The following is a 21,898-nucleotide window of genomic DNA, read 5'->3' as shown; positions in this document are numbered from 1 at the left end:
TTTTCTCTTGCAGGGAAACGGTGGGAGGAGGCAGGAGCCGAGCAGCGCAGGGGCTCAAGACAGATGTGTGTCCCTCCCAGACCTCAAAAGAATCCTAAACCCCACTTTTTTCCCCCATTTTATTTGAATTACTTCAAAACAAAATGTTTTTATTTAGAGTCAAATCTAATTTGCCAGTGCTACTGACCTGCCGGCTGACTGGAGCCATAGCATTTCCTTATCTCTGTGGCTGTCTCTTCAATGAGAACAGCAACCCCTATTCCTCTAACAGAGGCCAAGGGTCTGGGGAGTGATCCCTTTAGAATGTAAATGCTTTCATTTCCAGTGGATTTGTCACAAAAGCAGGTTTTGATCCACTCTGTTGTTTTCACAAACATCCGACTGCTTTACACCATCACGTAAGAGTTTTCCTCATTGAACAGAACGTCACTGTGAAAAGCTGTCATATGGACAGATTCCTCATGAGCAGCCCTCAGGCCCTGCGTTCCAGTGCTCCAGGCTAGGAAAGCGTTTTCCTCGTGACCTGTTTGAAACAGCAGTTCCTTGGTGAATCGTGCAGCCGATTGAAAATCTCTGCCATCAATGCTACTCCGCTTCACGCTCTCCCGCACCAGGCCAAGGTACCTTTGTCCTTCTCCACACCAGCAGTCACCGGCTGTTTTCCATCCCTTCTCCATGCGGAGGCAGGTGATGACCAGAAGAGCAGAGCAGTGCCCACCTTTGCTCAAAGGGGCTGGCTGTGGAGCGAGGGGGCTGCTCCCTGACACCATCAGGGGCTCACAGCAGGTATTGCCACTGCGTTCTCCCACCCAGCTTTTGGGACCTACTACACTATTTGGTTGCTCCCATGGAGTGAGAGTTAAAGCAGAGGCTCTCATTGCTGTGCAGTGCCTTGTGGCTGCCATGGCTTGGAGAGCCATGCCAGGAGCTTGGGATGTGAAAGATTTTTCTCCTTGGGTGCTTCTGTTTGGTTGCTGTCTCACCTCTATCTTGCTCCCTGGGCACCAGTGCACGGGTGATCCATTTTTGCCAGCGGGGTGCCCTTAGTCTGTCCCACAGCATGTCACTCTGTCTTAGAAGATTGGGCTCATCTTGTTTACTCTCACCAGTAGGTCAGCCTTGTTGACCCGACGTTGGCACACTTTATGCCATGTGCCCAGCCTCCTTCACTCTCTGTAAGGAAGAGCCCTGCTCCCTGTCACTGTATTCCTGCAGGCACTGAGCCATGTGGTTGGAATACAGCTTTGTGGTGAATAAAGAAGGGCTGATCTTGTGATTTCCAAGATCTGTCTGAGATTTAAGTGACTCAGGATGAAATACTGCTCTGCCTGAGTTCATGGCAAAAGGAATTTCCCCAGGTTCAGCAGCAAGGTCAGCCAGTGGCTTTCTGTGAGAAGCCACTGGAGAAGACTTCATGTCCAAACTCCTTGGCTCCCCACCTACAGGGCAGGCAGCTTGCGGTAAAGCTCAGGAACAGGGAGGCACTTTAGGATTACAGCGATGCCGTGGCCTCAGAGAAGTCCCAGATATATAATAGCACTGAAAGAAACACAGGGAGCTCTGCCAGGTGCCAGGTTTGGGACAAACCTCCCCTCTGACCTTCAAAGCAGCAACTGGAGACGGAACAAACATGGCGGCTTAGCTCGGGTTTGACCTGAAATCAGAGCTGTGAATTTGCAGGTGGAGCACTGGCCTTCGTGTGTCAGTAGAAACGTATGACTTGGGGCAGGACCTCTCCTCTGAGAGCTGGTGATAGCCAGCGTGGCCAGAACTTCAGAGAGCTCCCTTCATACTACTGCATTAAGTGTTTAATGAAAGTCTCTGAGGCAATTTTCATCAAAAAATATTTATTTATACAAAAATACAGAGGAAAAAATAGACCAAAGTAATTTTTACTATGAAAGACAATTCTTTGGAGGTTAAATGTCCTAGACCTGAGTATCCATGGCACTGCAGTCCATAGCTGTAGATGGCTGATACACATCTGATGCTGAATATTGCAGAAATTTGGAATGAGAAAGTCAGCAAGGGATTTTTCCACTAATGACTGAGGGACTTTACCACACACCTCCTACAGATTTCAGTTAGAGATGTATTGCCAAATGCCTCCAGTGGCTTTAAAATTCAAACCAGAGAAGAAAATTTTTGAGGCCTTAAATTGCCTCACTCTTTGAGCCCACCTCTAGACAAAAGACAAACGGCCAGACACTGTTTTACATCGGACAAGCGTATCTCACCAATTTTACTTACACACTCCACTGTGTAGGTTAGACTGAAGAAACCCTCTTGACTCGTATCCTGGTGTCTCTTTGGGTAAATGTGTACAATACTAGGCCATACCAGTATTTTCAGTTAAACCAAACCAGGAGTTTAAGTGAATCTGAGGCTCCTTGTTGCTGTACATGCTCACTCGGGGTTTCAGAGTCTGTGGATAGCTGCCAGGGTGTGACTCAGAGATGTTTCTAAGGTACCTTAGAGGGAAGGCAATATGGTGACCCAGGCAGTCAGTGCTGAACTGGATTTTGAAATGAATGCCAAAATTAACAGGTAAGGAAAAACCCCACAATTTCCTCACACTGGGAAAATATATTTGTCTGGAACAGTGCCTGCACCAAGCACCTTGGCCTTCTCTGGACAAGCAGTTTCCCTCAGCCCTAAGCCTATGCACTTTTTTTTGCCTTATGGTTTCCATATCTTGACAGTGGTACAAAGTATATTCTGTGTTCTGCCTCAACATCCCCCAGCTTTTGAACTGAATACAGTTCTGAGACTTCCCAATTAAGGAACTCTGGGAAACTTCTACTTGGAGGCTCTCGTTTTTTTCAATAAAGCTGTAACCTGCCATGCTGTGATATTAGCACCCCATTTTGCATTAAAATTAATCACAGAATCGTAGAATGGTTTGGGTTGGAAGGGACCTTGAAGGTCATCTTAGTTCCAACCCCATGCTATAAGGTTGATGGATAATCCAGATACCTATTGTTTCAGTAGTAGGGTTGAAGCTGAAAACTGAAATCTGGGAAGTATTGCTGTGAGTTGTTGACGTTTGTTTTTAGACTTGCTCTGAAAATCCAGAAGAAAATTTTATGATTCTTTTAAAGTCCAGCTCATGATACTGAAGTGCTTCTGATCAATCACAATGAACCCATCCTTGTTTTTGAGTCAAGTACTGTTTGCACCCGACAAACTGCTCTACTCTAAGCAGTAATGGCAAGGGAAAACAGAAGCTGCTGGAAGAGAGCACATTCCTTATGTGCTGTGATGCTGCATTGTGATACTGAGCAGACGAATTAATCTGCGGCGTATTGTTGCAAACACCTAAGAGGGTTAAAGTCAGCCTTTCAGTGACTCAGCCCTCCAGAAAGCTTTGATATTTTCCTTTGTGACAACCATGTATCAGGGTGTACTCTCACTGTATACATGTACACTCATGTATCAGATGCCTCACCTCAACCTGTTTGTGAGTGTTTTAACTTTCACTCTCCTGTTTGTTGCTATCCCTTTGAACACTGTAGCTCAACTATGCCAAAACAAATCATTCAAATTCTCCTTTGTATGGATCTTTATTTCCTTCTGTCAGACTGAAAGGAGCCTCCTTCAAATTTGAAACATTGCTAAAACTTCAAAAACAATCTCTATCGCAAAAAAGCCCTCTTGGATCCCTTCCTGTAACTGATTTCAGCTTGGTTTCTGCTGTTTTATATTTTTTCTGGTTTATTTTTTTATATGCATCTGATTTGCATCTTTATTTGCATTTAGTATTGTGCTGGTTTGATGCATGTTTGATTCTGAACCCCACCACCCCCAGAAAACATATTACTTTTTTCCCCGACATATCTCATTACACAGAAAAGCGCTGTTAGGGGGTCAGGCCAAATTCACCAGCAGCAGCAATGCCCATGGCTTATCTCACACACTAGACATTACCTAATCGATGTAAGAGAAGTAAGAGAGTGTCATTTCCATGTCACATCTGAGTAGGTGCAGTATGCGCACAACTAACTTTTCACAGGCAAGGAAGAAAGCTCGAGTGTGCTCCTCTTCCAACAGTATGACAGCCAGGCAGTCACCAGGGGTGCTTATTATCTAGCTATTATCTACATCATCTAGCATGTAGCACCGAGTTTCTGGTGGTATCCCTAACATACAGCTCTTTCTTCAGTTCCACCTTTTGCATTACTATTCAAGGCAAAGACACACCTCTAACTTTTTCAACAAATCTCTACTAATGTTTTTTTCTTTGTGAGTGCTTCTTGCCTCCCTGTTTAATCAAGTTCCCTTGTCTTTGTACTCTGGTGTAAAACCACCGTGAAATCTTCTTGGTAAGACAAGTAAATTCAGGGTCAAGCCCCAGCCAAATGCCAAATCAATGCAAATGACATTGTATACTCACAATTCAATTGACCTATTTAATACTAAGGCTTCTGGGAAAATTGTCTCATCTAAGTTTGTGCCAGATAATAAAAAAAATCCTGTTCTTTCAGCAGGAAGGAGTCCACCTGAGACCAGAATTGAGTTTTTATTGCATCTGATGATGATGATGACTGATCTAGAAAAGGCAGCATGAAACAGCCACTGCCATGGTCCCAAACCAGCCATGTGCTCAGGACAATTCCACCATGGAATATCACTGGAAAACCCTTTTCATTCGAGTCTCTGCAATGGAGGCACCTGTGAATGCTGTTAAAGATGATGATATTCCAGGAAGGTTGCCATGAGCTCCAGCACTTAATGGCACTTTTGAGAGGGAATCTGTGAGTAAGAGAAAACACATATGCCAATTGCTGGCTGAGCAAAAAAATACATAAGGTTTGCATTAAGAAAAAAAGCATTCATGTCCTCTGTAATACAGTAATAGCAACAAAGAAGGATTTTGGACTTTAAGTAGATGCGGAATAATAAGCCTTTCTTATTTTGAGCATTAACAGACACTATGAAAACTAGCAGTTCTCACTACTCAGTGGCTGCCTTATAATTGTATGAAAGTTGTGCACATGAATAGGTAGTCTGAGAAATTAGAAATACTCATTACAAATGAAACACCAGGCTTATGCATATGTCCCTGTTTTTAAACAATCATTTTTTGTTAAAGTAATATTCAAGTTTCTGCCTACTTTTTGTTTGTTTTAAAAATACCGTTTGCCAGGTGGGTTGCTGCCAATCAGAGTGCCCCAGTTTGGCTCTGGCAGGAAAGAAACTGCTTTGATGTATGGTTCCACAGCAGCCTGACCTAAGATCAGCATTGCTGTGCTGGTCCTAAAAGCAAAACTGTCAGACATGTATTTGCTTCATTTTGGGAAAAGCACTGTACGGGAGATGGTAGGATGTGGAGCAGGAATGAGGGAGATGAGACTGCAAGAATACCCACACAGAATGGCTTAATAAAAGGTCATAGAGCAACAGTCTTTGTAGAGATGGTGCCTGCATGAAGTCCTGCTTCCTTTGAAGCTAAGGGCAAAAAGGAATCAGATTCACCCTGAAAACCTCCTCTTCATTTTAAACCCCCCGTTTCCTTTCCACACTGTGTACATAACCTTGGGGATTCAAAGCCTGGCTTTTTATCTGCAGATTTACACCGAGGAATGTGATGCTCAGCTCATGTGAGGCATGTGGACCCCAGCTGGGTAGAAGCTGGCTCTCTAAATCCTGCTCATCCAGGCTTTCAGCTGGCTGATGCTCACAGTATACATTGCAGCAGAAGCAAAGGGAGCAGCACCAACCCCAGGAGCTCAGATCTGAGTCCACACCTGAACCCAAGGCTGTGTTCCTCCTTACTGAATTACAGCTTTGACTCCAGTGAAGTATTAAGATGTGAATTGTGGTTTACGAGGCCATCAGGGCTGGACTGCCTGAAAGCTGGTCCTACCATGATTGCCAGCAGCTGAATATTTATGTACACATACAGGCTTTGTGTGTGCTGGCAGAGCCACCCTCTGCCGCTGGAATACTTTCCAAGGCCCACTGCTATTCCTGTGGATGGGAAGGGCAAAGAGGGACAGAATTAATGGAAAAGGGTAAGCAAAAATATACTGGGAAAGCATTTGGAATATGTCAAAGGTAATCAAGATGCTGTTGTGCTTCACAGGACCCATGTCATGTTAGACACTTGTTGCTCTGTGCTACATTATGGGCAAAGGTGTAAACTCTGCTTTGTTGCAGTCTGTATATCATATCATACATCCTATCACAACTGGTTTGGGTTGGAAGGGACCCCAAAGCTCACCCAGTTCCAACCCCTGCCACAGGCAGGGACACCTTCCACTAGACCAGGTTGCTCCAAGCCCCGTCCAACCTGGCCCTGAACACTGCCAGGGATGGGGCAGCCACGGCTTCTCTGGCAACCTGTGCCAGGGCCTCATCACCCTTGTAGGGAACTGCTTCGTACTAATGTCTAATCAAAATCTCCCCTTTGTCAGGTTAAAGCCATTCCCCCTTGTCCTGTCACTGCATGCCCTTCTAAAAAGTCCCTCCCCAGCTTTCTTGTAGGCCCCCAGGAGACAGTTGGCTTCTCCCACTGGAACTGAAAGCATGAGTCAGCCCTGGTGTTCGGGTGCTTTGTCTTTTAAGCCATTTTTACCCTCAAAATCAGGTAAATCCAGGCACGGCAGCTGATGGCCAACTGTCACACAGTGACAATGCTGCCATGGAAAAGCTCTGTGCAGGCCCTGACACTTGGGACACACGACTGCATGAACTATCCTCTCCTGTGACCTCCAGATGCCATGGGCAGTTGGTTAAGAAGTGAGGGAAGGTACCAGCAGCCAACTGGTCAGAGGTGATTGCTCAACTCTGTGAGCTGGCACCAGGTGGGTATTTGATGCTGCAATACACCTTGGAGCAGCAGTTCCACTCTACACACCACAGGTCACTTGCTGACTAGGAGACTACTTTCCTTCCAGCACTGCGTTGCTTTTCACAGATGCAGGCTCCCTCTGGCTGATGCAAAAGAGCTAAGCACAAGGTAGTCAGTATGTTATTGTTCACCACAGTCCAGAAAAAGTTGGGAATCATTCTCTGAATTTGTGTTTGTCCATATTGGTTTTTCAGTGCCAGAAACTTGTTCCAGAGCAGCAATCTTGGGCCCTGTGGAAGATTCTGACTGTCCCAGGTAAAAGAACACTTTCAGGTGGCGGGAGGTGGGAAGCAGCTGTACTAGAGCAGCGCAGGACAAATGCACTTGCTACAGATGTTGCTTGTTTGAAGAACAAAGAAGGAAAACAATGTAAAATTACTTTTCCTTAATTTCCCCTTTGCCTTTGCTTGATGTCACATCTGAGGGCATAAATGTCTTCAGTATTAAAAATACATTGCAGCTCTCCAGGTGATGGCTGTGAGATACAACCTGAGAAACAGTGGCACTGTCTGCTTCCCAGAGAAATTCTCTTGAGATCCCCCCCTGCTTTCCCCTCTCCCCCACTATCCCCTGTGCTCTCTACCTGTCTGGCTGCTTCCCTGTGACATTTCAGCCCTGAAGGAAGTCACCAGTTCATGGGTAAGTAAAGCTGACTTCTGGAAACAGAATGAAATAAGGAATGTCAGACGTCTGTGCTGGCTTCTGTGAGCACAGAACCTCTCCCCTGGGCATCCCCACCTGCATGGAAACCTGCAGTGATTTTCAGGAGTTTACATTCCCAGACACTAGCAGCAGTCTCATTACACTAGCTGAAGCAAGAAAGCTCTTAGCAATGCCACTACCCTTTGGGCTCTAGATCAGTCCTCACTGGAATGGAGGCCCAGGAGTTCCTCAGCCAAGCTGATGAGACCATTTTCTTCCAGGGCTGCGATGAGCCGTGCTATTGTGGCCTTCTGCCCCTCTGACTCCCTAAACCTGAGCAGCAGCTGGTAGGCTTGTTCATACAGTCCCTCTCGGTCATACTCGAGAGCCAGGTTATCAATGACAGGATCACGCAGGGCCCGGCAGTTCTTCTGCAGAGAGCGACCCACTTGCTTCCATTTCTTTGACACAAGCTTGGCAAACTTCTGGTGGTCATCTGGTGTGAGAGTTCTGTTGTCTGAAAGGGACAGAGGAGTAAGGACAGCTGGAGTAAGCCTCACCACCTAGCGTTTCCCTGCCCTCTCTGTGTAAGCTGCGCAGCTCTGCTCTCCATGTAGTCTGCCAGCCCAGGGCAGTGCTGGTGCCTTGGGTGGCAAACTGGAGCATGTGGTGACACACTTACCTGCTCATGGCCATCTGCCCTGGCACATCTAAGCTCCCTGCGTTGCTTAGGCCTTTCCCTTAACAGGAAAACAGGATGAAGCCTGATCTGAAGCAGTGCAGCAATATTTTAGGACTACTGTAACTCCTTCCTTATGGGATGCTGAGAAACCCCTGATTTATCTGAGAGTCCAATATGCAGTTACATTAATACTCGCTCTTGGGCTTTGAGATGAGGAAGACCAAGGGTGCTCTTTGTCAGCTCTAGCTACTCACCGAACTCTTGTCCCTGAAAGGTGAAGGTGACCTGTGGGGAAAGGGAGTTGCCTTGAGAAGGGCCAGGTAGAGATGGAGAGTTGAGAGATGTGCAGTCTTTTACAGCCGTGTTGCTGTTGATGCTATGGTGAACAATCAGGCTCTCAAGGCATTCCTCAAGCTTTGTGATCTCCTCATCCCGCAGGCGGTCTGGCTGCAATGCAAACAGCATCAGTGATGCGTGCCAGGTCCACTTTCTTGTGAAGCCGTAGATGCTTAGCTGGAAGGTGCAGCTTAAGATGTTGGTGCCAAGAGAGGAGCAATGAGATAGCTAGAGTGCAGATTATAAACTCACCCAGTAAGATACTCTAATGGAGTTCTGGCTATAAATGTGTGAATTTGAATCTGTAATGTGATACAACATAGGCAATTTTGCCCTCCTGGGTTTCTCACATGCAGCAGTGCGCACTTACAAGTTGCACAAAGCTGGTACGAATCCATGTTTATTTTCAGCACCCCTCTGCAAGAATTAGGGTGCACCAGAGGCAGCATGGCTTTTCTGCCTTACTCCACATGAGGATCAGACCCACAGAATAGGGTGACCTGATCCAACAGCTCATGGCCACCAAAGCAGGCAGCTCCTCTTGCCCCTTCTCTCATTCTTTGCCTCTGTTTCTTAAGTTTTGCTGTTCCTGGGTCCAATCCAAGATAGTTTTTGTCACTAACCAAGAGAAAACTAGTCTGACCTCCAAAAAGCAGATAATGAGAAAAAGAGACATCAAAAGCACATGGGAAGAGTAAAACCTGGTGACTGCTCTGACTCAGTCTATTGTTTAGCTCACATACAGCAGGTACCCAGCACTGCCCTCAGACACAGATGCCTTTGCCCTGGTGTCACCTCTCTGACTGTTGCACTGTTAGGCACAAGTCAGACTGAGTTCTCAGACTGGGGAACTGAAAGTAAGTCCATCTCCTTTGTCCAGTCAGCTAGTTCAGCAGAGGAGGGAGCAGAAAGCAAAGTTGACAGGCTATGGGATATCACATGTTGTTTGGCCCAGGGCTGAAATGTTTGTGTTTCATTCTCTGTGCTCACACAAAAGCAACCTGCACAACATGCTCCTGTGCCTAATCTTCCCAAGCAGATTGTGAACCAGATGCTATAAGGTGTTGCTAGTTCCAGGTGGAAAAAAAGAGGAGAGGAAAAAGGCAGTGAGTTTAATCACATCCAACTGCCTTGGTTTTGAGGTAAGATGTCAAGATCTCACTATTCTTGCTAGCAGGATTAGAATGTCAGTGCCAAAGCGTGCGATGAGCTAGACTTCAGATGTTGCTCCCGAGGGACTTTGCCTTCAGAAGGGTAGCCAATTCCTGCTCACAGCAGATGCTGTGTCCCCCACTCTGTCACAAGTTGGTATAATGTGCAGACTGCGCTCAGGCTCATTTTTAGGTGCAGTTGCCATCACTGCTCTGAGGTGTGGAAGGTGGTGAGGAAGATGCTGAGCACTGATCGTTATGCACTCTGCCTGCCTTGCAGGTGTATTGAGCACACTTGTTTGTGCTGTCAACTGCACCTTCTGTAATTCCCCATTTTAGCAGCAATAACACACATCTGAGCCACATTAACTGTTATACACAGAAACCACAGTGATTAAGCAGGATCTCTGTAAGCAGTTTTAGGCTCTTTTCTGGGGAATGGCAGAGCTTACTCCATATTACAGCTGAGAACTGAAGAATGAAGAAGTCATCAAACCAGTACACTGCAGCAGAGCAAGATTTGCACCCATCTTCCTGAGTCTTGTGCTACCACTCCTCATTGCTGCCTGTACTCCCTCCCTCTTCCACTCACCTTTTCTCTGTAGATACATTCCAGGCAGCGGTCCTCATCCTTCAGCATGCTGTCGAGGTGCTCACTGCCAGCCTTCAGCTCCATTTCAAGAGGCACCGCGCTTATGGCTAAGGAGAGCTGGAGATGTTTCTGGAGAGACTCCTGGAGCGCTCCTTCCCGGTAGCTCTGCAGGAACTGGCGGCAGTTCTCCTGCTTGCAGAACTTGAGCTGGACTATCAGGTGCGGGTGGCTGCAGTGCACTTTGAGCATGTCCACACCATTTATGCTGCCGGTGGAGTCTGGCGGGGAGAAGTGAGCAGAGTCACTATCCACACATGAGTCAGACAACCCACACCCACTCCCATCCACCTCCAAGCCTGCAATGGAGCAGCTTTCGAATTGTCACCTCTGTGCTGATGTCCTCTGGAATGAAAAACCTGTGTGTAAAATCAAGAGGAAAGTATTAAGTTTTTGCTGCCCTGCCTTCATTCATCTCCATGAAGTATGGTGTTCAGCTGAAGACCTATGGTGCTACACATCAGGTAATTATCTCAACACTGTTTATTAGGGGAGGTTTTAAGTTTGAGGTTCCATTTCCAGGACAGAAATGGTTACACTAAACTGCTAACACAGGGAAGTTTTACACATGAAAATGCATATTCCAGCTGAGTGCTCAGTCAGTCTTCAGTCCTTGTGACTGGAGTTTAAAGCAGTGATGAAGGTCCTGGAAAGAGACCCAGCGTTTCCTCTCCACCCCACGCCTGGAGGTAATTTTTGGCTGGCACTGAGCCTTCAACACCTCTCACAAATGGGGAATGATGGATCCAGCCATAAGAATTAGGCTGCTTGAGACTGGGCCTTGACTTGTTTAGATGTTTTGCAGAAAGAATGAATTCATAGTAAAATCTAAGCAAGAAGCAGCCAGGGATGTACCCTCTGACATTAGTTAGTCCAGGGGGAGCACAAACACCATGGAGAACAGAAATTGTCCAGCCTTCAGTCTCCCTTCTCCCAGCAAAATTTAATTTTGATTAGCTGTACACATTGACCTTGTCTCCTCAGGGATTTTACATGCTGATGATGACAGTTTACAGTATGTGTTTCTCTCTTTTTTGCAGCAGAGGCCTGTGTGAGGCTTCCTGTACTGCTTCCAAATCTGAATTAACCTCTTGGCCTGCTGTTGTCAGGGCTGCATGGAGGTACCAGCAAAGACTTGCTCGACATCAGGTATTTCTAAACCATATGTTATGGCATTCTTTAGACATGCTTGGAGGACAATCCTAAGGCAAAGCAGACTTCTGTGCTCCACATTAGGCAGAATAAGTGACCTGGCATTTAAAAGCATGTGATCTAACAGTGTCTTTCCAGGGTTAACAGAGCCTTGGTTGCATCAGAAAGTCTAGTTTGGACCAACTGTGTAACTGGGACATGAGACTCGGCACCTAGGAGAGGCATTTGAATTCACTGTGGCTGACTAGAAATGTCTTTTTATTCTTTTCTTCATGCTTTGTTTTTTGTGAGTGCTGGTCGAAGAAAAGTTTCCATAACAGGGTAAGAGGGCTGGGAAGGGAAAAATTGCACACACATGGAAACCTTTATGAATGTTGTATGAGACAGCTGCGAAGCTACCTCAAAAGAAAGGATTTTGCTTGCTTTTCTTCAAGAAACTTCAGCTTCAGATTTCATGTCCTTTTTAGGTCTGAATAAGTATCTTAGGATTTAGTGGTTTCATGGGCTTTCCTTTAACATGTGAGCAAATTCACATGCCAATGACATAAAGCAGCCATAAATCGAGCCTAACAGGACAATCGTGTTCAGTTTCCTGTCAGTTCCCATCTTTGGACTGAGCTGCAAGATGAGGAGCCTTGTACTGGATAAACTAGTGATTTGGACAGGCTCATGATTGCCAGAAGAAATTACAGAAGTTACACAAGCCCCATTAAACAATATGGGCTCAGCTGTGTGACAGGTAAAGAATACCAGGGGAGTTTTTCTAGGCAAGTATGATAAACTCTTAAAATTACTATTATTCTGTGGTAAGCTTGGTGCAAAGGTGGATAGAGAAATACAGTTTTATGGCCATTTGCATCTCAAGTCCTTTTTTGATGTAAACAGAGTTATATACACTTCAAGCTAATGTGTTTGTGCCTGTTTATATCAAAAAAGAGTTCAGCTGAACTGGCTAACACTAAGTTTAAAAATCAGCTTCTCAAAGCAGCAATCTCTGTGGTGATATAAAGACAGGAAATACATCTTCTTTCCTAACTTTTTTCCCTCTTATGTTAATGGGTTTAAACAAACATTCATAAATGAAGGATAACTCATTGGATAGTTCAACTTGGAAGGAAGCCCAGGAAGTCTCTAGCCCAACATCCTATGAAAAGCAGGGTCAGCTCTGAGGTCAGACCAAGTTGCTCAGGGCTTTATCCAGCCCCATTCTGAAACCCCCCAAGGATAGGAAATACACAGTCACTCCAGGCAACTGCGTGACTGTCCTCATGGAGAAAATATCTGTCTTTCTGTCTGGTGTCTATCTCTCTTGTTCCAATTTTTGTCTGTTGACTTCCATTCCCTATGCACCACTATGAAGAGTGTGGCTGTATCTCCTCTCCCTCTAGGTACTGGCAGCGACCAATAGGTAGGCCTTCCAAAGCCATCTGTTCCCCAGGATGAAATGGTCCACCTCCCTCAGCCTTTCCTCACAGGACAAGTGCTCCAGCCCCCAACCATCTTGGGGGACCTCTGCTGAACTTGCTCCACTTCACTGTCTTTCCTAAATACAGTCAGCACCATCTTTCCTTACCCAGGAGTATGAGATTAAAGAAAGGCTGGCATTGCGTGAAGAGATGAGATGGTGTGACAAGGTATCGGAAACGATGGGTACCTGCTAATGCCAGCTTCAGTGCCTTGAACACACTAGGTTTCTTCTGGGAGCTTTCGTAGAGAGACGGCAGAATGATGGTCTTACATGTTGACTGGAGGAAGAGATAAGCGCAGCCAATCCAAGGAGCAGAGCTGTTTGCCATCTTCAACACCCTACAAAACACTCAGGTGAGCTGAGAGACCACAGGGAAAATGGCCTGATGCTGGGCAAGTGCTTACAGCACAGATTATGGGGATTTACCCTTATTTCCTAGAGGAGGTGATGATCTTAAAGCAAGTGTCACCTTTGAGGAATTTACTCTTATTCTGTAAAGCACAGCACAGTGGGGCATGGTGTCCCAAAGACTCAGCAGCTCACAAAGCTCTGCTTTAATTTTACATTTTATAGTCCAAAGATAGTCTGAAGCAAAAGGCTTCAGTCCTCGTGCCTCTGCCTGCCCAGTCAAGCTGGGAAGGTTTAAAGGTGCACAGCTGGGGTGCTTCAGGGGGCACCCAGCAGTCCTGGTCTGGCACGTTCACATAGACTGAAGCCCTACTGCAGGCAAAGATGAACCAAAACATCTTTTGGCTCAGCTCCAGGCATAGGTCCTGTCCCTTCTCTGACTGCTTGTGTGTGCCTCTGGCACACCATCAGATGCTTTCCCACAGGCACCCTTCCTTCCAGCTTTCTTCCCAGTTGTACCAACCCAACAGCCTTCTCTCGGCTGCCAAATACTGACAGTGTAACTGCTGGACATGACAGTATCTCTCTCTTCAGACGCCCTTTAGCTTGGGGGTGTGAAGGTTTTTTGTCACCAGGGACTGCCAGGCTGAGAAGGATGAACTCCCATGGACTGGCTGTCCTCCAGATGGTAGCTGAGGCTGGGAACCATTGCCATCCTTTGCAGCATGTCCAACAGAGTACTGGAACATACGGCCCACCCTGTTTCCTTCCTAGAACCTTGAACCTCGAACCTCTGCCCAGAACAGGAGCCTTTTACTTGTTCAGAAAATACAGGAAATAATCAGTGAATCATAAAATTCACACTGAACTTGGAGATTAAGGAGTGCCTGCAAGATGCAGGAGGGAGTGTTTCCAGGCTGTGGGCTACACATTGCACAGGCTTTTTAGAAAAGCATCTTGTAAAGAAGAAAGAGGAGGATACACATGGCTTCTGCAGTCTAAGTTTGATCTGAGCTTCCAAACACCAGGAAGTTTGGGATCTAGGCACCCATCTCCTAGTGTCTCATAGAATGAAGGTAACAAATCTGAGTTACATCTTACAGACATGGAATGTTTAAAAGATTTAACCCACAGATTGATTCATCCTTTCCAGTGCAGATGCCCCAGAGCTCCCAACCAGAGCAGAGGCACATGCAGTGCAAGGACCCTGTTTCACCACTGCAGCATGGACCCTGCTGCCGCTACGCCCCTTTCCCACACAGATCAGGCTCTTGCTCCTCAGCAGCCGCCTGGTTCTACTCGGCAATGCTGGGGAGCCTGGAAATGACACCAAAAACTCAGGTAAGGAGCCCCTTGCTGTTGCGCAATGGCAGCGCTGTCCCAACAAGCGAGCTCTCCAGCCTATTCCCAGCCGGCAGCGAGGACCCTCGCTGTGGGTGTGAGCAGCAGCAGCGGTCAAACTGTTTGGGGGTGCTCTGGAAAAGCCAGCGCTCCCCGCTGCCTGCTGTCCTTTGCTGTCAGGCCGCTTCTCAATTCCTGTAACAGACTAAGAGGGGAAGGGAGAAGACCTAGGCGCTGGAGCTGGAGCAGGCACCGGCCCGCGGCGGCAGTCCGTTCTTCCGGTGCCCGCCTGTCCCTCCCCAGGCCGCTGACGCTGCGGGGCCCCGCTCACCCGCACAACGAACGCCCCGGCCCCGCCGTGTGCCCGCGGGGCAGCACCGGGGAAACCCGGCCCAGCCCTGCCCTGCTCTGACCCGACCCCCCGGGACGCGCCCCCGGCCCGGCCCGAACCGCCCCGGCCCCGGCCCCGTCCCCGGCCTCTCTCCCGCGGTAGCTCCGGGCCCGCCGCCGGCTCCGGGCGCTTTTACCTCCAGCCACCGCCGCTGCCCGGCCTCGGCGCCGCCACTTCCGCCTCTGCGCGGCGCCGCCTGCTGCTCGGCAGGCGGGCCGGGCGGGGTGACGGGGAAGCGGCGCCGGGGCACCCGAGCAAACCTCCCGCTGTGCGGGTGGGCCGCCGCTGCCCCCGCCGCACCCCTGCTGCCCGCTGCCGTGAGGGGCTGGCCCGGCGGCAGGGGCGCTGTGTGCTGGAGGGGCCTGAGCCGGTCCTGCCGTGCCCTGGCACCGCCGGGTCCCCACGCACAAGGCGGCTGCTCCGGTGGCTGCAGGACACCCCCCAGTCCCGGTCGTTCGGTCACCCGCTAGGTGAGGATCTAGAAGATGGTTAGAAAGGGCTCTGGTCACATAGCTGAGCCCGAGTGGGGCTGGCTGCGTGCCCCTGGTCCTTCCTGATGGGGGAAGGCGAGGTGCTGGGATAACCTCTGTAGCTTGTGGCTGATGGCACTGCAAGGCTGCTGGGTCCCAGCTGGCGCTTGCCTGCTTTCTGCCGTGGCACCGCTAATGAGAATGAATGGTGAAAAGAAGATTGGTTGGGTTAATAATTACTGAGCACTGGAGTAAGTTCAGTTCTTAGACCATCCCTTCCCTGGAGCTCACCTTTTGAAGGTGTCCTCAAATAATCTGTAACTGCAGCAGCTGCAACAGCATCCAGAGTGTGCTCAGGAGGGGAGAGGGATTCATGGTGTGGAGTTCCCTTCTCCAGACAAATCCATCAGGCTCAACAGGACACTTCTGTCTGAGAGTGCAGTGGGTGAAGGAGGAAAGCTCCCAACAGAAATGAGCAGGGAGTCTCGCACTGATGGGAAGGGACCTCTGGGACCCTGCTGAGCAAAAGCAGAGGTGATGCTGAGCTGTGCAAGCAGGTGGGGACATGAGACTGGCCCTTGTGTCTCTCCCACAGGAGCTGTGAGGTGATGGTGTTAACATGGCTGCTAGATTCTGCTGGGCGCTCTGTTTTAGTCCTTCCTGCAGTGATCTGAATGATTTTCCACCTCTTTGTGAGCCAGCTGAGGCTGTTAACTCCACAGTGTTCCTCTGACAAACTGAATGCACAGGTAGAAAGCATAAAGCAGCTTTTCCCAAGTCCATCAGAGGTTCTATAGTGGGCAAAGCAAGGAGCTGGATTTGGGTCTCTGTTGGTGAACCTCTGTTAGCATTTTCCTTCCCAGGCTGTGTTTGTCTTGCCTGGAGGTCCTGCTGCAAGCAGAGGGGTAACAGCAGCAGCTCTCTTGTTTATCCCCAGCTGGTGAGGGCCTGAGGCCTGGTTTTTTACCTGCATGCTTGCTGATGTCACTCTGGCTCTGCAGTCAGTTTGTGCAGGCTTTCCAAAGACCTGACATTCAAACAGAAGTGGAAAGCAATCTAAAACATTTCTTATATACATATGTATAAGTAATACATATAGGTTGAATGCTATTTTACAACAACAGTATTTTAACAATATAAGCTCTTTTGTTTGTCAAAGGAAAAACTTTGCTGAAAGGAGTTAATCCAGGCTGGTCTCTTGGGTGCTGTGGTTTGCAGGGAGAGGGGCAGGCAGAACAGACCAGCCCCTTCAGCGCCAGCACTGCGGGTGCTTCTGGGAACCAGGCATTTACCTGCTGAAAGTTCAAGAAGCAATACATGAGTTCATGCATTTAAGGGTTAATGGGGTTAAATGAGCCCAGACATCCCAACCGTCCCCTACACAAAGCAAGCCTGAAGCAGCTCCCAGAACCAGGTGGGAAGCAGAGGGTGAGGTGCTGCAGGGACCATCACCCACATAGGTCCCGCAAGCTTTTTCTCCTTGAGGGTAATTTGTTCTGTATATATGAGGGGTTAAAACCCCAAAAAGGTGGCTGAGACCCGAGTTCCTCTTCCTCTGTTGAGTGAAGGCTTTCAGGGATCAACCCACTGGGTGAAGTCCAAGTGTTTGATAAGCACTTGGTGTTTCACCCTATTGCTTCCCATTTGGGAAGGAAAGATTCCAGGGTGGGGGGTGGCTGAGCTCAGCGGGACTTGGGATGCAGCAGTGTGTCTTCATGGAGAATCCTTGGCTGGAGCAGGACAGGCTCCCCTTTCCACACAGCTGCGGTGTGGAAAGGTCAGTGCTGGCGCCCTTGAGGGAAGTGGGGTGTTAAGCAACTGGTGGGTATGGGTGCTGGAGCAGGAGGAGGACGGGGCGCTCCCATCGAGGAGAGCACAGCATCCGGGCAGGGAAGGGGCCTCTCTCCCTGCTGTTATTTTTAGCATCTCCTCCTCCGCTCCTCCCTCTGGGGCGCAGCCGGAGCTGGGAGCCGCGGGCAGCCAGCGCAGAGGAAGAGGGGCTGTGTTCCAAGAGGAACAAGAGGTACGAGAGCTGTGCCCTTGCCGCGGGTACAGGCGGGGATGCAGTGGCGGGGATTCTGCGGCGGGGGCTCCGCTGCGCTGCCTGCGCACAGCGCTGGGCGTCTCGCCTGAGTACAGCGCCGCCGGTTCCTGTTCGGGCCGCGGCCGCTGCTCCCAGCCTGCTTCCTTGTGCTGAGAGCTGACGAAGCTCAGCGCCGCGGCCAGCAGCAAGGCCCTGTCCTGTGAGATCCGAGGTGGTCCGAACCCTGCCGTCCTCGCCCTGGCAGGCACCCAAGTTGGAACTAAGCCAAGCCACCGCACTCGCCGGCCGTGAGCAGTGCTTCTCGGTGATTGAGTCATTTGCTTTATTAAACTAGCACTAACAAGCGTGTCTTTCTGCCTGCCTTCCTGCTCTCAGGCCATGTTTTCAAGCTTTTCCAAGCAATCACTACATCACTCTTACTTTCTAAGAGAGTCAAGGTCCTTTTTACGTGGCTCCAAGGGCTCAGGCTTTAAGGAAAAATATCATAGTGACAATTAAAGGAGCCGAGCATGTGAGATCTCATGTAGGGCAAAGAGCAGTTTAACATCTAGTGACATGGTTTAGCAGTGGACTTGGCAGTCCTGGGGTAATGGTTGGACTTGGCGACCTTAAAGCACTTTTTCAACCTGCCTGATTCTATGACTTTGACAGACATGTATTACAGGCAGTGTTAAAGGCAGCTAAAAGTAGGAAAGTCTGAGGAGATTGTCAGAGAAAATGCTAAAACAAGTTCCTGGGAAGGAAGCAGCACTGTAGCCCTTGGCTGTTGTAGCTCTCGCTGGGTGGAAAGGGGGTTGTCACCGGTACGATACGATGGTAGATAAGATAGAGCTGCTATGCTCCTGCCACATCACACTCAATGAGTCACACTTCAAAGCTATTCTAGAAAAATGTGCGGTTGTGCTCCTCTCTGCATTATGTTTTCTGCATCATTACTCCCTACTTCCTTCATGGTTTCAACTCTTTTCCTGCTTCAAGGATATCTAGAAGTGCAGGGTTTTGTTCAACTGAAACCAGTGATGCTGAGATAATGCTGTGATGCCAGGGCCTGGGGCTTCAAAAGCAGGAGGGCATGCCATGAAACTCACATTGAGATCCACACTCCAGTGCTAGCCCAGGAAGAGGATTGTTTGCATTCAAAAATCCCTCACTTGTTTATGAGAGGGTTAAAAATATATGGCATGTTGATGGTTTTATTTGTGTGGGAATCCAGAAGATGGGTACAACACACTTTGGAAGAAGGCGAATGAAGAAGTTAGGTAGTCTGATGATACAAACCAAAGCCTTCTTCCCAAGCACTTATTCTTCTGCATTGTATTTCACATGAATAGTGGATTTCTGAGAACTGGGTTCACAGTAATAAAACATTTTTTTCAGACTTTCAGATCTCATCACAGACAAGAACCATTGTAGTTCAGCTAATGGTCTCTAAGATAGGCCTTCTGCATCACTGTCAGTAAAGAATGGATATGTGAGGCTGTTTTCTCCTGTAAAGTATCACACAGCTTCTTAGGACTGGTTGAAAAAAACTGTGCAAAACAACTAGCCAATAGATTTCCTCATTTTTGTGTTCAATTTCAAAAGTCAGTGGAATTTCAAAATGGAGACCTCTTTTATGATCCAGCTGCACTGGTTTGATGTGTTAAACAAATCCTAATGTGTGTCTGTCTTTACTTGTTTTGGTTTGTTTTTTCTGAACAGAGACTTTTGAGAATTAATTGCAGTTTTGGAAGTTTCTCCCACTTTTATTCCTGTCTGAATCAGGAAAATGCCTGCTCCAGCTCCAGAACTGTGGAACCGCATCCCAGAAGAGATCCTTATCCAGATTTTCCATTATCTTTCTCTTCGAGATAGATACACAGTCTTCCAGGTGTGCAGACAATGGGCTGCAGCTGTATCTTCTAGCTCTGTCTGGTACTTCACAGAGATCAGGTAAGAGCAATGGAGTTCTAATGTCCAAGCATCTTTGCAGGTGTAACTAGATCATTGTTTCCAGTGCATTGTCAGACATTTCTGTCACTTTGCTATGACATTATTGACATTGTGACTTCTATGTGTGATATTATCTTACATGTCTGGCACCTGTTGATATATAATAGAGAAAATTGTGTTACATGCTGTGTTTTTTTCAGTTGCTGCTAATGGTTTGACTTCTGTGGGAAATATTACACTCTTACATACATTGTTCCAAGTTGCTATTTGTAACTGACAAGGGGCAAAGTTACTGAATTTTTGTCGTTCTCCTGATACTTCTCTGATGGGTCTTTCTGGGGACTGACTCTTCTCACCTCATGACTCCTTCAGTGTTTGGCCTCACAGTGACTCTCCAGGTCAAGTGCGAAGAAACCCCTGGGGGATCTTGTTGATGCTTGCAGAAACACTGGTAACGGAGAGTGTCTGCTCTGTGGTCACCAAGCTCAGCAATTCACAGTGACTGAGAGTTTGTTTTCCCCTTCCAGCTGTGATTCAGAGGATGAGGAAGGCATGCTGCAGAGCCTGCTCCAGTTCCTTAGCCAAATCAAGCACTTGAAGATCATGTTTGACCAGTCCAAGGAGGTCAACCGGAAGAATGTGACACGCATCTTGGATGTGTTGGCAAAGCAGAACCACAAGCTGCAGCAGCTGTGCATTGTGTGCCACGGGGAGAACCCCTATTTCTACTCTGGCCAGGACATTCTACAAAGCATACAAAATATTTGTGACACTAAAAACCAGATAGATCTTCAGCATATTGATTTTCGGCAGATGCCTTTCACTCTCAATGATGAGCTTGTTGAGCTCTTAGCTACCACTAACCCAAACCTGCACAGTTTGTTCATCAACAACCGCACCCTGGTGTGCAACGTGGCTCCAGACACCATTAGGAAAGTTCTCAGATCATGTCCCAGACTCTCAGCCTTGGGGGTTTACTATGCCAGTTTGTCTGACGATGTATTTGAAGAACTGCTCAAGCCTGAAAGAGTTGCTTTCACCCATTTAGACATTTTCTGCGAGCGTCTGGATAAATATATACCAGTGATCTCAGAAGAGCTCTGGGCTGCTGTAAGCCAAAAGCATCCTCAACTCTGTGTAGACCTAGAGTTTGATCATACTGTCCCTGCCTGCAAAATACCACACATCCTAAAGCTGAATATACCTGTGAGCACACTGCAACTTAACACCTATAATTACATGGTAAATCAGATTAGGTTTGTCACCCAGAACTACAGCAGTACTTTAAAGAAGCTGACGCTGCAAACCACCTCCTCAGATGACTTAAATTCATCTCTAGTGGATCTGGCTAAACAGTGCAGAAATCTGTTGGAGATCCACTGCTACTGCATGGTCAGCCACGAGGTGGTAGAAGCATTCCTCACGCACTGCCCCAGTCTGAGACAGTACACTCTGAAGGTCACCAAGGAACGGCACCCCTGGAAACCAGTAACGGTTCAGTGACCAGTCTTTTTAGTTCTCTGCTTCTTTATGTAGCAGGAAAGCCAGATTTACCCTTTGCAGGTTTTTTACTGAGGAGCTCAGTGAAACTTCATTTTGATTCTACATTTTAAAAGAACCTCGAAGTCAAGCACTTTGTGTCAGGCACCCAGCAACCACTTAAACAGACACTTGAGGAAGCGGCAGCATCAATGCAGCCATTTCCTGCCTAGTGGGGGACTTAGCCGTGCAGATTCAGTGAGCTATAGCAATGAACTGTGGTCATCTGATGGAAAATGCATTCTAACGTTGATAATTCCACTTCCAGCATTTCAGTTATGGTAAGCTCACCCATTATCAGGTAACTTCCATTTTGGAGGGATAGAACAAGAGCTAAATTATGTTAGAAAATTCAAGCAGAAGAAAAAGCACTGAATGAAAACAATTCACCAGGTAGTAATAAAAGACATGTAGTCTGCGAACTCCCTTGTCCGTCTTGTCTTTCTCTTGCTCAGAAATGCAGATTTCCAGGTTGTAAATTTGAATGCAAAGACTTTGCTTTTATTACATTGTTAGTATTTCTCAGGAGAATCAAGAGAACTAACAGTTTTTGCACCTGATACCTGCATTTGCATGCAAACTATCTTACCTCTGAATTAGGAGACGTGTGTGTTGGTCTATTGTAACAAAAATTTTGGTGAATGCTATTTGAAAAGCAGTTTCTGAGTTGAAATGACCCTGGGATAAAGCTACGCTGGGAGCACTTATTTAGAGCTATCCAAAGCATTTATAATAACAACAATAATAATAATAAATAATAAAAATAAAAATATTGTTGTCATCTAGATTGTATGTGTAGCTGTTTTTATCACCCTTTCTTCTCACCCAAGAGCCAAATAATTTCTCTTGACAAGTAACATGGGATCTGTAGCCAAACCAGCACACAATTCTGACTTTTCA

The 21,898-nt window shown here is 47.5% G+C and overlaps 2 protein-coding genes across 10 annotated transcripts; one reads left to right on the top strand and one right to left on the bottom strand.

Moving 5' to 3' along the window:
- Positions 1-1,830: 1,830 nt before the first annotated feature.
- Positions 1,831-15,663, bottom strand: TRADD (TNFRSF1A associated via death domain). Of its 6 annotated transcripts, XM_065661788.1 has the most exons (7): positions 15,150-15,663; positions 13,120-13,271; positions 10,257-10,534; positions 8,432-8,624; positions 7,877-8,012; positions 7,437-7,509; positions 4,673-4,752 (listed from the first exon to the last, which is right to left on the bottom strand). In XM_065661788.1, the coding sequence occupies exons 2-6, from the start codon at positions 13,259-13,261 to the stop codon at positions 7,479-7,481; spliced, it is 780 nt and encodes a 259-aa protein (XP_065517860.1). In that variant the 5' UTR covers positions 13,262-13,271; positions 15,150-15,663; the 3' UTR covers positions 4,673-4,752; positions 7,437-7,478. The 6 variants fall into 6 exon arrangements, with proteins under 6 accessions (XP_065517856.1, XP_065517857.1, XP_065517859.1 ...); XM_065661784.1 differs by lacking the exon at positions 7,437-7,509 and having other exon boundaries at positions 1,831-4,752; XM_065661785.1 differs by lacking the exons at positions 7,437-7,509; positions 15,150-15,663 and adding an exon at positions 13,360-13,425 and having other exon boundaries at positions 1,831-4,752.
- FBXL8 (F-box and leucine rich repeat protein 8) lies at positions 14,602-21,783 on the top strand. Of its 4 annotated transcripts, none has more exons than XM_065661782.1 (3): positions 14,602-14,622; positions 19,292-19,459; positions 19,987-21,783. In XM_065661782.1, exons 2-3 carry the CDS (start codon positions 19,296-19,298, stop codon positions 20,960-20,962), a joined length of 1,140 nt encoding a protein of 379 aa, XP_065517854.1. In that variant the 5' UTR covers positions 14,602-14,622; positions 19,292-19,295; the 3' UTR covers positions 20,963-21,783. The 4 variants fall into 4 exon arrangements, with proteins under 4 accessions (XP_065517854.1, XP_065517853.1, XP_065517852.1 ...); XM_065661781.1 differs by lacking the exon at positions 14,602-14,622 and adding an exon at positions 15,237-15,483; XM_065661780.1 differs by lacking the exon at positions 14,602-14,622 and adding an exon at positions 17,141-17,260.
- The last annotated feature ends 115 nt before the right edge of the window (positions 21,784-21,898 follow it).

Source organism: Lathamus discolor, chromosome Z, assembly GCF_037157495.1.
Source record: "Lathamus discolor isolate bLatDis1 chromosome Z, bLatDis1.hap1, whole genome shotgun sequence".
Classification (NCBI taxonomy): domain Eukaryota; kingdom Metazoa; phylum Chordata; class Aves; order Psittaciformes; family Psittacidae; genus Lathamus; species Lathamus discolor.
Note: the sequence above shows the minus strand (reverse complement) of the source record. Positions and strands in the feature narration are given on the sequence as shown.